The sequence below is a fragment of the Sebastes fasciatus genome, chromosome 13 (assembly GCF_043250625.1).
Source record: "Sebastes fasciatus isolate fSebFas1 chromosome 13, fSebFas1.pri, whole genome shotgun sequence".
NCBI classification, from domain to species: domain Eukaryota; kingdom Metazoa; phylum Chordata; class Actinopteri; order Perciformes; family Sebastidae; genus Sebastes; species Sebastes fasciatus.
In genome coordinates this window covers 17,759,327-17,774,766 of record NC_133807.1, presented here as the reverse complement: position 1 = coordinate 17,774,766, position 15,440 = coordinate 17,759,327, and the positions used below count along the sequence as shown (strand labels likewise).

Genomic DNA, 15,440 nt, shown 5'->3' with positions numbered 1-15,440 from the left:
TGTGGTTGTTTGAAGCAGATTAGCGGAGTTTTTCTTTCAACAAATAAGACCTAAGGATGTCTTTATCAAACTTTAGCTTTGATTATTGCATATTAAGTCATTCATATTTAAGGTTATAGAGAAATACTTAAGATTTCAAGTGTTTTGAGTAATTTATCAAGAAAGAATACCGAACATTTGCTTGTTCCAGCTCCTATAATATGAGGTTTTGCTGCTTTTTATGTGTTTTATATTAGTGTAAATTGAATATCTTTGGGTTTTGGACTGTTGGTCGGACAAAACAAGCTATTTTGAGATTTCACATTGCGTTCTGGACAATTGTGATGGGCATTTTTCAGCGGTTTCAAGCTGATTAATTGATTAATCAAAAATATAATCTGCAGAATCAATAACCAGACATTAATGAAAATAATCAATATTTGGAGCCCCTGTGGGAAGACTGATTTTTTACAAGGTGGTATCAAATGCACCGCCGTTCTCATTCCCAGTGCGTCAAATACCAACGCCGTCGGCGTTCGATGCCGCCGCACAAGGCACCCTTTAGCGCCGGTATGAGTAAACAAATCCAATGACTGTGTTTGATTTGTGTTATTTTTATATTTTTTATAGGAGGTGTTCAAGGTGCTGTCATTCGTCTCGAAGGAATGGTCTGCTGTGGGTTGGGGGGGTTGTGGTTGTAGGCAGAACCACAGTTGCCCTTTAACAGACGCCCTAAAACTGACATGGATTCAGAGTTGTGAGCAGTTGGGATGAGAACGTGTGATGGAGGAGCTGGAGATGATGTGATCCATTTATAATATAGATGGATCACATCAGCTCCAGCTCCTAGATTCTATATATTGTCTATGTTACGCGGTTTAATGACTTTTAGATAGCGGCTTGTATTATGGAGCACAACTCTTTTGGATAGATTCCCAACAAGAGGATTTAAAAAAACATTTACATTCATGCTTTTTAGGCTAGAAGTGAGTCACAAGTCATGATGTAAACAGGTGGAACAAAAACTGACAATGGAGCATTTCTTTTCTTTTGAATGTAGATAATTCCCATTCATATCATATGTAACGCTGACTAAAGCTTCAGAAGGCAGCAGTCCTCTGTGTTTGTGCATAGAGGACAGTGAGCGTTCCTCTTGGGCCTGCCAGACTGCAGCTCCAGCACCCCTGCACTGTGCCATCAGTATTCCAGGCCCGTTCATGGACACAGCGTTCCCTGAGCTGACGGAGGCAGCAGCCCTGCACACCCGTCTCCCATCTCCATCACGCCACCAGAGGGCAGAGCACGGCGCTCCATTTGCTTCACGCATCCCAGAGCACTTTGTGTGCTGTAGCCTACTTTGGTTCCTCCTCTTTATCTCTCTCTCTCTTCTTCTTTTTTTGAACTGCCCTCTATTCAGAGCTGGATTTAAAAAGCTTCAGATGATTTGTAAAATAGCAGTGACACAGCTCAGACTCTTTGGTCCATATATTTTTTATTCAGGGAATGGCGGAGCTTCGTACCGCTTGTATCAGCAGAGGGGGTGATGTGAATGTGTCATGTCAGACTATGTTTGCTCCAGGGATTTTGTTTCTTTTCTTTTTCAGCTGGTTGACCGTGCTTATAGCTCTCTGTTGCTATTCAACTCTGCATGACCCAAAAATAACCCGGGGTGAGCGCAGTCAGCAACTGTTCTCTGGTCAGCACAAACAACAGGCCGCACACACACACGGAGGCTTGCACATGCAGATTCAGTTGTTTGCACGCACAGGAGAAAGATAAACATCCCTCCGACAAAAATCCACACACACATTTCAGGTTGCATTTTGTTGCCAGAGCGGTAATTCACAGAGAGTGAATGTCGAACGCCGCAGCCTCCTTTCTCAGTGACTTAAAGTTGGCGGTATGCTTCGGAGGCTTCGGGTGACGCGCCCACGCAGCTCCCATGGGTGCATGCTTTCTCTGTCCTAGAACGTTGTCCAGTAAAGTCAGAGAAAGGTCATTCGTCGGTTTGATGTGAGGTTATGTAACCTCGCAAGCCTGCCAGAAACTCAAAGCCAGGCTTGGGCAGAGAGAGTGTGTTTGCTGTTAATATTCACAGCCAGGAGGAGACAGTGTGCTCCTCCTCAGGCCTCACCTCCTCACCCCGATACCTCCCCTCCAGTGACCCCACCCCAACATACACCACCACTTCTCCCATCACACGGCACTGCAGAGACACTTTGATCACCACTGCAGGAATGAGAGAAACAGAGAGGGAAAGAGTCAAAGGGAGGAGAATGGGGGGTCCAGGTGATGAAGGCTAATCCCTCCCATCTTCTTGCATTCCACACTGCAGTTTTCTGGGTTCCCCACTCACTGGAAGATCAAATTTAATTTAAATAAAACAAGTACGCCTCCACCACTTTTGGTTTCACACGGGACACAAGAGGCGGCCTCCTGGGTACCTTGATTAGAAACGTATTTGTAATGCGTCAAAATCAAACGTAATCAGGGGGAAAATACGTTCCCTCGAAACGTAATTGACAATGCAGTTTAGTAATATGGAAATGTCCTTTTTAGGAGACCAGGCACTTTTTTGGCAACGTCACTGTGTTCCCAGATCTCAGCTTTAATTACGTGACAGTAGGTGAGTACAACATTATCACAAAAGATAGAAATGCTCGCCAAACCTATCTAGTTATCCATTTTACTATTTTCAAAAACAATCAAGACCCTATTTTATATTCTCAAAAGCCAAGGATTATCAAGACCCAGAAGTGAAGGTTAGAAATATTACACATCTACACCTACAAAAACACACAAAAGCAGACCAGAAGAGAGGTTTCCCTCTGTCCTCTCTCTCTTTCCTCTCGTCCTATTTCCAATAAATGACCCTTTGTGCCCTTCAGCAATCAGAGCATGGAAATCTGGCCTCTGAGCATTACGGGGCCCTCCTGCTCCGGCTGGGGGAGGAAGCTGTCATTAGTTTGGAGCGCTATAATATCATTAGTATTAGCGCTGGAGCTCTCGCCCTGACCCTCCCTGACATCACTGTGCAGTGGCCAACGCTGTTAGCCTGCCAAAGAAACAAAAAAAAAGAAACAGCTTTGACTCTTCAAGGGCATGTCTCGCTTCCTCTGGACTCCAACTCCACTCTGCGAGGAGGAAGAGGAGGAGGAGGAGGAGAAGGAGGAGGAGGAGGAGGAAGAGAATAAGTTTCATCCCACACCGCATTTCACGTGATATACAGTATATACAAATTACAGTGCATTACTTTTCGTATAACTACAAACGGTGTGTGAGAACAGGCTGCCCAGCAAATAGTTTTACAATCAATCTTCAATCTGACTGTAGTATTTCCCTGTAACTTGAAACCCCACATACTAAAGGTCAGTCTGAAACCCGGTGTGAGCCTATGTGAGGCCTTTCTTGAATATTAAAATTTGATTTAAAAGGTTAACAATCCCCAAACTTCTCACACTCCCAATCTGGGATAGCACAGTTGATGTACAGATGTTCTACTTGCTGTCTTGCAGGTCCGACTGACAAAATATATATGACAAGTTGAAAAAGTTATGAGAGAAAAAGACAGAGAGACAAATGGGCGAGGATATGTCTAAGAGGAGGAGAGGAGAGACAGACTTATTCATTCCTAAAACATATTAAAAATGTGAGATTCAGACGCCTGCACCGGGGCCAGGTGCTGCTTTATGAGAAAGCCAGTATCTGTAAGCCTCACACGCACACGCACACGCACACACGCACACACACACACACACACACACACACACACACACACACACACACACACACACACGCACACGCACACACACACACACTTTCTCTTTAATGTAATCCGGGCTTGTAAAATGACTTCTGCTTATGAATTCTGAATAAAGATGGCTATACATTTTTTAAAAAAGAAGCCCTTTTCATTTAGACTGCTACGTTGACATATTTCAAATTTATGGAGAGCGGCTTGTGTCAGTGAACTCAGATAATAGCAAATCAGGATCTCAGCACTTTTTTCTAATGAAACTTTTTCTTATTTGATGAATCTGCTGGCCTCTAAACTTGGGGAAGTACCACACACTGTCAAACACAGCTGTATTCATGCTGCCAATTTGACTTATTTAGTCTTTTTTAAACAATTTTTTTTAGGAAGGACCTCTCTCTGCACTCAACACATCCCCCCTTTGTCTCACAAATAGAGTTGCTTTATATATCTGCATATGTGAGGACTTCCTCTCACATATACACACTTACGGCAGTATGTCAGGCCCTGAAACGATGCTTTTAGTGCGGTGGTGTAGAAAGGTGTTGGATGTTCTCTTTACAGGGAAAGCGCCGGTAGAATAAACCTGCTGGTGTTTTTGCAAACCTGTGTTTCTTTCTCAGGGATGCCATGACTGTCTGTGTCTTACATGCTGTCTTCTTTGAGTTTTTTTTACCTTGAAGAGAGAGAGAAAAATATGCTCACTGGGGTATGACGGATCTGTATAAAACTACCATGTAAAGAACGTTTTGATGAATTGTAAGTTAAAAAAACAAGCTTATGAAGTGTCTGTACATACATTAAACTCAGTCTATAGTTGTATAATTGGCACAAAGTTGAGGTAAAGATGTTTTCTGACTATATTAATCCACTTATTCAAGTCAACATTAGTTTTTTTTTGTCAAACCAGTACTGATATTTTTGGATTGTGACTCCAAGCAGTCGATTACAGCGTGTTATCACCGTTTTACAACAGCAGTCAGAGGCCGTGGTTTCAGCAGAGCACACGGGGTTTTATGTCTGACAACTCAGCTTTTATTTTTATGGCTGTATGAAGGCTGGTGCCAATATATTTTAGAGTGAAGTTGCCAAAAGCCAATATTTTGTGTCGATATTCAGTGTCTGGAAAAATTGGCCATTTTCAGGCCTAAAACTGTTTCTAAAAGCATTTCTTCATCCCATGTCTTTGGCAAATCGGTTCTCACTAACATAGAAGTACAAGAGCAAACACACACAGACACTTAACACTTTCTATGATTCTATGCCCATAATGCATTATAAACATACTTAGAATGCCTTATAATCTGCTTATAACACTGTATAATTAGAGTTATATGCACTCATCAATATTCACAATGCTTTATAACAATAACCATAACACATTATAAAGCATTGTATAATGACTTATAAGGTCAAGTATCATAATACTTCATAATTGGGGGGGGGGGCTATGTCTGAAATTGACGATCCAACAAGCGCCTCGACTTCACGTAGTAATTGGCCCGGTGTATGGAGGTGAGAAAGTAGGCAGTGTTTCTCACGTCTCTCATTTTTCACACAACTACTTCTGTCACTTTTCATGTGTTCAACTGAGTGCAAACACCACAAATCTCTGTTATAACTGTCTGTTGTGTGGGCCTTTGTAATACGTATAAAGACCTTTGTACGACCGAACACATTTCTTAACGCATGATACTCTGTATGTTTGTATGAACATACAATACATCAGACAGAAGTGCAAGAAGAGCCCCACACACACAAACTACTACTTTACTTGGAAGGACACAGCATTGACATAGTCCTAACCCTTACTTTAACCTTAACTAAGTCTCAACTCTAACCCTAAGAGGTCTTAACCCTAAATTAAATGGTTCACCTTGCGGGGACCTAATTATTTGTCCTCACACTGTGACTATCATTGATTAATACAAGTCCACACACATCCCATCCCAATATGTTCCTTAGGGGTCACAAGATGATTAATGAGATAAGAATGAAAACTATTAAATTGTGTTTTGAGGGTCGAAGTTCATGTCTGACCTTGGGGAACAGTAGTTTGACATTACACTCTCAACTCAACGCACAATTAGTTGACTGTCAGCTCTGTTGCCTACAAACATTTCAAACCATTGCACTGTTGAGTAACATCCAGTTATACACAGTTTGAACCTCTCTACCGTGTCAGAAAGTAACTTCCGCAGCAGAGGAATTTTGCTCTGTACTGTTTTTTTTCATCATCATGTGATCCATATGTGAAACTTTGGTCACAAAACAATTGAAAGACAAAACAAAAACAGATGAAAGCTCTTAAAAAAAGCAAGCAAGCGGACATTGAGTTCAGATTATTTTGTCAAACTTCAGTTTATTTCTTCTGACTCTCTGAGATTTGCTTGTTTCTTGTAAGACACTGGGTTTGCTCGGCCTCTAAAAATACTTCAAATGAAACAATCAGACTAAAAAAATGTCCACACTGACATTATAACCTGTTATGAAGGTCACAAATGGACATTGCTTCATTTAATGGGGAACTGCTTCTCTACTCAGTTTACCATGAAGATACTATACTTTCAAGCCCAGTTTATTTTTTGCTTTCAGCATTGCAGATACGATGATGTGACAGACAGATAAGTGTTAGTGCTGAAAACAAGACGGTGTTATTAGGTAAAGTGTGTTAGAGACACGCAGTGAAACATGGTGATTTGTTCCCCCTAGGGTTCGTATTTTATTCATCAGGACTTGATGCATCCAAGTATAGGATCATTCGGTTTTGGCACCTTTAAAGATTTCATTTTCAATTTGAACAACACATTAAAAATCAAAAGAAATAAAGAAATGACTAAGGCTGTGTGAGTTTTAAAAATAAAACACATACATACATATATTTATATATTTATAAAGAAATCAACCAAACCATTTAAAAAAGCAGTTTTGTTCAATGTAGATTGTTTGGTTTGTCTCACAAAAGCAATAAGATCAAATTAACGAAATAAATAAAAAAAGAAAACATAAGAAAAGTACACATGAAAACATTAATACTTTAGCGTCTTTGCTTTTTTTCCCCTTATAATTATTAACCTTTAAAACTTAAGTTTCTCAAGAGCAGATTTGCTGTAATTTTATAGCATGCATTTAATTTCTGAAATTGTGAGTCACTTAGCTTCTCTTGTACTATTTCATTATTTAACTTGTTTTTATTTTTGTGTTTGGCGTCCTCTTCTTTTCCTTCCCCTCTGCTCCTTCCTTTTTATTTTGTAGAAGTCGTGTTTGGAGTCTTTGTGAACTTTGACCCCTTTTGTTGGCTCTTTCTGTTAAGGGGTTCAACTCTCCCGTTACGACCCCTCCCAAAAAAAAGAAAGCGAACAGGGACTGAGAAAAAGACGAGAAGGTTCTATTAAAAGAATAGATATTATTCTACTGTTGACCGTCTGCGTCTGCCTCTGGTGGCATCTAAAGCACCTTCTCTGGTTCTCAACCTTCAACCAACAGAGTCTTTTCTCGTCCTACCAACAGCGCTTGGTTTAGTTAACTTGTTTTTTGTTCTTTTTTGCTTCGGTAAAGTCTGTAACTCTTGATTATTAACGTAATAATTTATTTATAAAAGTAATACATATATATATATAGTACCTTTGTTAGAGATTACAGATTGGGCTAATTCTTACTGAATCCCAAACTGTAACAATTCACAGTTTTAATGCAAATAATGAGTCAATAAATAAAAGAGGTGTGTATCTGAGCGGTGGGCTTGCTGAGGGGGAGCTTGACCTGTTGCTCCAACCAAACTTGTGGGGCAAAACTGTCAAACCAAAGGGCTATGAAATCATGAAATCTTTATCTCATAAATGCCCACCCCCCCACTCCCACCCTCTCTTCCAGGGCCCCGAACCTCATAAACAAACCCTGCGCAAAAAAATGACCCCCTCTCGGGACACCCTGACCCGTTCTCGCTGTTCTGCTGTTCAATCCAGGAACACAGCAGACTTGTTGAAACTCTCAACAATGGAAATGGAAAAGTCATGCAGCTGAACAAAAAGAACAAATGTCTATAAACATGGAAATCCATCTTCTCCTGGGGCGTACTGCACCCACAGGGGTTCCCGTGTCTCCTGCTCTCCGCCGGGCCGCCCTGGCCTGTGTCGACTCCCTCATACCGGCGTGGTGCGGCGGTTCGCTGTGTTGGTCTGGCTCGAGTCTTTCAGGTCCTTCTGGATGCAGTTGTGGACTTGCAGGAAGTTGTGGTCCCTCTCAGAGTTGTAGGTGGCGGTGGGCGTGCCGGAGGACTTGAGGGTGTCCCGGGGCAGCGTGTACATGGAGATCTCTGTAGATGGCAGCGCGCTGAAGCCCTTGAGGCCCACCGGCGAGGTGTCGCGGGAGTGTGACGGGTCTGTGGAGCGGGAGGAGGAGCGCGAGCGACGTCTGTAGCGGTAGCGGTAGCTGGGGATCCGCGTTATGGCCGAGCCTTGGAGGTAGTCGGCTGCGCGCGCCCCTATTCGGAGCTGCCGATGGCGGTCGATGAACATGTGCACGGCCAAGACACCCACCATCTCAGCCATGATGAAGGAGAGGGCGCCGAAGTAGAAGGACCAGCCGTAAGAGTAGCTGTTCTTCTTGGAGTCGCTTTTTGAAGGGTCCCCCGCGTTGGCTGATATGTACACGATGATCCCGATGATGTTGCTCAGGCCTGAAGGGTCGGGGTGGAGGGTGCAGGATGGAGAGAGGTGGGTTGTGGGTAAAGAAAACAAGACACAAAGTATCAGTCAGGATGAGCTCATAGGCCGAGTTATTCTTAGTGTATGCTTAACTTAATAAGCAGCATCATTCTGATTCATATACTGTACACAGCGTATTAAACCTGTCCAACTCTCCAACATCACTGATACTGAGACTCCTAATCTTTGCTCTTTCAGTGAGTTCAGTTCTTGATGCAGATCATATAGGACAACATAATCCACATTCCCATCATACATCCACATATAAATACTCTCTCACACATGGAGAGATGTTTGACATGGTATATCTGGGAAGATGGATCGTAGGGAAAGTGTGTCAGGGACACCGTATTTTTAGAGATGAGTCCCAATGGATGGCTTTTAGCGCATCAACAGGATCAAGAGAAAAGAAAAGAGGACAGGAGAAGGAAGAATAGAAGAAGTGACTTGTAGCTGCAGTACAAGAGAAGACCGGTGCATCCGTGGCCTTTTGAATCTATGTGGTGGTATAATGTTAATCACAAAAGAAGTGAGTAATGACAACTTATGCTGTGTCTCAATTTTTGTACTTCTGTACGTACACTTGCTAATTTGAGTGCATAGGTGCGTCAAATAATGCAGTGCACTATGAGTACCTGTACTCAAAACGTACCTGACACTTCTCACCCTCAACGGTTCCCATCTTTGCTATGTAGCAGAAGGGGCGGGACCAACAATCTATTTTAAAACTTGTGAAAAGGAAGCTGCAGCGGCTGCAATTGAAACAGCCAACAAACAACTATACAAATTTAAGTAATACATGTGTTTTTTCCAGGGCTGTCAAAGTCAATGCGATAATAAAGTGTTAATGCAAATTCGTTTTAACGCCACTAATTTCTTTAACGCATTAACACAACTTGTGATTTTTAGGTTGTAGCGGGCTGTTTTAAAGCTAAAGTGAAGATACTGATATCACATGAAACTGAAACACCTAAGGATTCCATTGGTTCCAACCATGTCATACTAGCTTGTCAATAAAGAGGCTAAATAACGCTCCAAACTTACAATACATTTTGGCGAGGAAAATCTGGCATGGCCATTTTGACCTCTGAACTCAAGATATGTAAATGAAAATGGTTATAAAAGTGTTATGTAGCATGCACTGTAACCACTCGGCCACCAAGGCGCTCCCGACTGTGGTCAGCCATTGTTCGATAAAACTGGTCTAATTCAAAGATACATTTGTCAAAGACACATGAGGTGCTTGCCTCCTGTCTTACGTTGTGGGCGTTGGACTCACCTGCAGACACAAAGAAGATCCCTGCGCTGAGGATGATGTTGTGGCGTGACTTGTAGAACTCACTGGCAGCTATACACAGGCCTCCCATGAAGAGCAGGATGACACTGAGGATGGGGAAGATGCTGGAGGCTCGCACCGCACCTGTAAATCAGCGGAGGAAGGGGGGGTGGGGAGGAATGCGAAGGGAGAATGGGATGTGATTTTGGTGTTGAGGAGAACAGCCAACAGGGGAGAACAAAGAAAGAGAGGAAATGGCAGCGGTGAGTGCAGGGATGAGAGAAACAAAGAGAGAAAAAAGCACATTAGAATCCATTTCAGCATCTGCTCCTTGTGTGTGAGCACATCCTAATCAACACCCCATCAGGCCTGTGAAAGACTCCATCAACACTGTCTAGTGAGTGTGTATCCCCACAGTGAGCCTGTTACCCAACCTTATGTAATCACACCGCTTCACTCTCCCTCTCTCTCTCTCTCTCTCTCTCTCTCTCTCTCTCTCTGCACACTTCTCCGCAGACCGCCGATCTAACTGGCTGCTTTATGTAGCATCATGTGAACGGCAGTCAACAGAAGTGCTACGGGGCTCTGGCATGCATATCAGCCGGGGCCGCAGTGCAGAGGGATGCAGCCCGCGCGTCCTTGAAGCAAAACAGCGTCCTTGCAGCTAATTATCAAGAAGGAAAAACTGGAGGAGAGGGATATGATGGTAGTTCTGAGGTCAAGCCAGGGTCAAAAAGGAGCCGCGCCCTCAGGTGTCAGGTCAAATTAGAGTCATAGTGGAGTTTGAGGAGCAGACAGTTGCTGTTTCCTAAACCTGTCCATTTGTTTCACCTCCAGCCATCCTTTCACTTCCCTCCATCCTCCCCCCCTCTCTCCTGTTTAACATGCACACTTAAAGTTTCATCAGGCTGGTTAAATTTTCACCACTTCACCTCATCTCCCCACGTGGCTGCCGCCTCAGCACTTTCCCAGCTTCTCCCCAAAGTGCTGACGCCGGGCTGGGTGGCTCTGTGCTGAACTCGGCCGCCTGCACCTCCACAGGGACCCGCCGGGGCTCCTGGCGGCCCATCTGCCTGCCTACCTGCTGCCATTCATCCCCCACCACCACTACCACCACCACCACCCTTCTCTCTATCAGAGATTCACTTATCCTCTACCCCCACAACACCCCAAAGGCTTTGTGGAGCCCGGCCCGGCTCAGTGGGAAAGCCACCCTCAGCCCACCACAGGGGAGCTGATAGGCAGCAGTCAACAGCTGCAGTGTGGGAGAGCGGCCAAGCGATGGCCACGGCTGGTTGGATCATGGCTCACCCTACACAGGGCTCTCTCCGCAGTAACCACAGCGAGGCCAGTGCCTCATGAGGCTCCGTGTGCTGCTTCATACTGTATGTTGTCCGTTAAGGCAGAAAAGCAGCACATAAGAGCAGCGCAGTGCATTTATCATTCATCACATCAACAAACTGTTGAAACAACTTGGTGGCTTGGTCAAGCTTCGAGGAGCACCAGCTTCATGTTTTAACCCCAAGCACTTAAATAATATATCTGATGGCGAAAAGACAAGACCATTTTTGTTTTTTGCAGATGCTATTAGCAGGTCTCTTTCAGGACTTAAACCCCCATCTCCAGGGCTGGAATTGGACCCATTCATCCACCACCACCTGCTCCTGACATGTACTTTGCCATGTTGTAATATGAAGATATGAAAATTAAATGAGAAGAGTGATTTTGGTGAAAATAAGAAGCCAAGACGTTGGTCTAAAGATCCCCTCCAGACGTGTTGTAAGACCTTTAAAAATACTCTCCTACTTGACTGTAAAATACATTCCCCAAGTTCCTACATTATACTTGTCTAGATTGGTTTCTTATATGACTTCTTCATCACGTGTTGTTGGGTGAAAATGTTAGTGTCCCATAATGATCTAAATGCTGTTTCAGAAACATTTATAGGCTTGTCATGTGAAATGGTCTGAAGGACGGTGACATCAATCTGTTTAGAGTAAATATTTCAACAACTACTGGCCAGATTGATGGGAAATTTCAGACGGTTATTTGCGGTCAACCCGCTGAGGTCAGAATACTAATGATTTTGGTGACCCTGTGACCTCTCTGCTTGTGCCCTCATCAGGTCAAAACCTTTCATTTGTACACAAGAAATATCTAATGGTTTCTAATGGTCATGAGGTTTCTACACAAGATGTTTCATTTTCTAATGGGCTGGTTGCCTTGACATTTAGTGAACACTTTAATGCACCCGAACTGATAAATTGATTAAATTCTAATGACCCCAACGAACATTACATTTTCATCCCCAACACGGGGTCATTAGAAATAAATAATCAATATGATGATCATTTATGTCAGGTATAACAAGCAAAGCAGGCTGTAGAGGCCACTTGTGTGTGGAAGAGAAATACAATAAACATGAATTTAGTAATCCATCACTGAAAAAACAGCAAGCCCCTCTTGTTTGCGGCTTGTGGTTTTCAAAGTAAAAGCTCTGTTGTGTCTTGTGTGTCATATAAATGTTTTTTATTTCTTTTTTAAAACTGCATTTTTTCATTTGATTTTTAATTATTAATTTGGATATTCATTATTCTATTTTTAAATGATGTATTTGTTGATTGTTTTATATTCATTTGTTATTAATTCCTGTGATTATTGTCTGATTGGAATCAATTCACCATGACACTCGTGGTCCTCCATACTTGTGTCACTTTTTATTTAGTACTTTACTATTTACATGTGGTTACAGGACATCAGTTAATAAATATTGTAGTCATTAATACATGTGTTAGCTTTTCTATCTTCCCATTTGTGTATAAAACCTTTAAACTTGACTGAATAAAAACAGCATCATCAGTTTTATGATAACAAGATGGAAGCTGAAGAGCGTTTTGCATCACTAGCGAAGTACCTTTATGAATGTGTTTTTGACCCGACACCTCAATGTCTCTGCTCCCTGTCCCACCTGTGTTCATCATGTCATCATTCAACATCATGACGTGCTTATCGCTTTCTTTAACCTTGACTGAAACAGCCCCGGCGACTGAGCTCCAATCTGTGTGATGAAGAAGACTCTAATGCCGTTATTCACCATCCTGTCTTTCTCCGTCTGCTGCAGACACTCATCTTTTCTTTCTCTCGTTCTTTCCATCTCTCTCTCTCACTTAATTCTCACTCAGTCAAAGCACAAGACGATTTGAAAGATAAAGCGCCGTCTCGCCCCCCCCACCTCTCTCTCCTTCTTGTCTCCTTGTGCGACCAGAGGGGATTGTGGGGTTTAGGGTTACCGGTGGGGTGAGTTGATTAAATATTAAGTTGTCCTGAGAGTTGACCCTGCTCCTGTGTCCCGCTCTAAATGCATCACTCTTCCTAAATTCCCTCCCCCGTCCGGACCTCCGTCCCGTTAACCCTGAAGATATTGACACGGCCGCTCACAGCACATTACCTGGGAGAGGGCACCGGGGCTCTTTTTCATCCATCAGCTTCATTTGCAGAGACATAAGAGGGATAGAGGGCCAGACCAAATGTATTGATTGTTGACAGAGGGGCTGTTTAATAGTGCCGGATCTCAAGGTGACTCAAAAGTTTAAGAAACCTCAGAAAGGCTCCGATACAGACAAATGAGGGAATGGTTTAAACTGTTTAAACTTTAAAGATAATTGATCTATTATGCTTTTGTGCTTCTTCTTTCCTTTGGTGTGTTATATAGTTTTTTGTGCATGTAAAAGGTAACAAAGTCCAAAATCCACAGCAAAGGGAGTTACTCTCCCCCACAGAAACACTGCTCCTGAACTGCATGAAACGCCTTGATTGAAGTCCCGCCTTTTCTTCCGAACGTGGTGATGTCACCAAGTAACACATTTGCATAATACCTGCCTAGCAGTTAGTTTAGCACGCCCTCAAATAAAGCTAGCTGTAGCATAATCGATATGAGAAAAGTAAAACGTTTTTTGAACATTAAAGCATGTTAACATGTTCACCCAAAATATGAGTATACACCAGAAAATGAGCATGATATGTTGCATTTAACGCATGATTTTGCTTTTTTTATTTGACTAATGCCGGGCACACACTACACGAGAATCAAGCCGATTATGAGCCTGATTCCTTCACACGATTGGATATCGTAATAATTATAATAGGTTATTTGTTATAATAGGTATGTAATAGGTATTTGTTACTTAAATATTTAATTTATAATAAAGTATAATGAAATGGTTGTCACTGTCCACTCATATTTATCAACATGAATCCCAATTAGTAAATGACTATGGGAAAAATAATATGCAAGATTAACATATTGTTTGTTTTCATGGTGCGGCCTCGAGGAATTGTGGGGCGGCATTATCTCCTTTCCTTTGGTAAAGGATGGTCCAGTGTATGCTATGCTAAAGCAGATAATAAAGGAAGCATTGAAGCACTTTTCCTTTGCATTTAGAGAATTCGACCAGCTCTTATTATGGCTGCTACTCAGATACTTCCGGGTCATTTCACTCCGTTAGGAACCTTCTTAAACAAAAAAGATTTTTCGACTGCAGCCCAGGTTTGCTGCCCCTGTGTTCGGCTGCTCTACCTGGCTGCAGATGTTTCATGTCTGCATATTACTGAGTGTGTCAGTGTTCTCATATGAAGCTCAGACAGCAGCGTGTCCGAGCAGCTTGTTGCCGTGCCGACAGTGGGAATAGTTGGAGGGGAGACGGGACAATAACTATGCCCCGAGGCAGAGAAGCTGCTTCTATCTGAGAGGCCACCTATTTAAAATCAACACATTCTGGAGGTTTCACATCTTCACTTTCCATCTTTTAAGGCTCGGCTGAGCCCCTGTCAGCGTTGTGGATCCCGCCTGGAGGGACGTTTAAGCACAGCAGCACCCCGGGGGGAGGCAGGCAGAGAGACTGACAGGCTGACAGATAGACAGGGACTAGTCTCTGCTGTGGAACAGGTCCATGGTACTCTGTGTTTAACAGTCCTGCACAGCAGGGAGGAGTCAAATATATTGATTTGTTGATATATCGAGCTGATGTTGACCTTTTATTAAACATTAGCTCTTGGCTGATAATGTCAGCCACCTCTGACATATTATTGAAGGTTTCTTACGGATCTGACAAAAGCTCACACAATGAAATGTGATTTTTTTTGGTACTTGTTTCAGCTGCTTGTGACAACTTAAAGGTTGAAATAAATAAGATATAATTGAGATATAATGACAATTAAAAGCAAATAAAAGCCTTCATGAACTTTAGTCTTGTAGTGGGTGATGATTTAATTTCTATCCTGAAACAAATTTACTAAAAATGTTTTTTATGCATGTGATAAATGAAGACACAGGACCTTCGACTTAATAAATACTGACAATTCTTATTTGTTTTTTCATCATTATAAAATAATAAAAAAATAAAAGTCACATTTGGACTCATTAAAAGATAGGAGAAGAGGAGAAAAATAATATGTTTACAAAAATACAATTATGAACCTGAAAATGAGCATGATAATCCTCTTTAACACTGATGCATCAATGCACATAGTTTACTGTTGTAGCTGTTCGAGGTGGAGCTGCAGTAGTTTTGCACCAACTTAGGCTCAAAGATGAAAATAGCTTCTCGAAACTTTATCTATGGTGCAACTTTGGTGCTATTCATCAACTGTACATATGTTACAACTTGACAGCGTAAGCGGCACAGGAGGGCCAGTGAATGTCGATGATCTCAGCCAGGGTGACATT

At 42.5% G+C, this 15,440-nt stretch overlaps 1 protein-coding gene across 1 annotated transcript in view; it reads right to left on the bottom strand.

Moving 5' to 3' along the window:
- Nucleotides 1–6,440: 6,440 nt before the first annotated feature.
- cacng2a (calcium channel, voltage-dependent, gamma subunit 2a) overlaps nt 6,441–15,440 on the bottom strand; it is a 74,231-nt gene continuing 65,231 nt past the window's right edge. Inside the window, exons 3-4 of the mRNA XM_074655888.1 lie at nt 9,719–9,859; nt 6,441–8,411 (exon numbers count right to left, since the gene is read on the bottom strand). Of these exons, the coding sequence (XP_074511989.1) occupies nt 7,876–8,411; nt 9,719–9,859 (677 nt within the window). The 3' untranslated portion in view covers nt 6,441–7,875. The remainder of the gene's footprint in view (nt 8,412–9,718; nt 9,860–15,440) is intronic.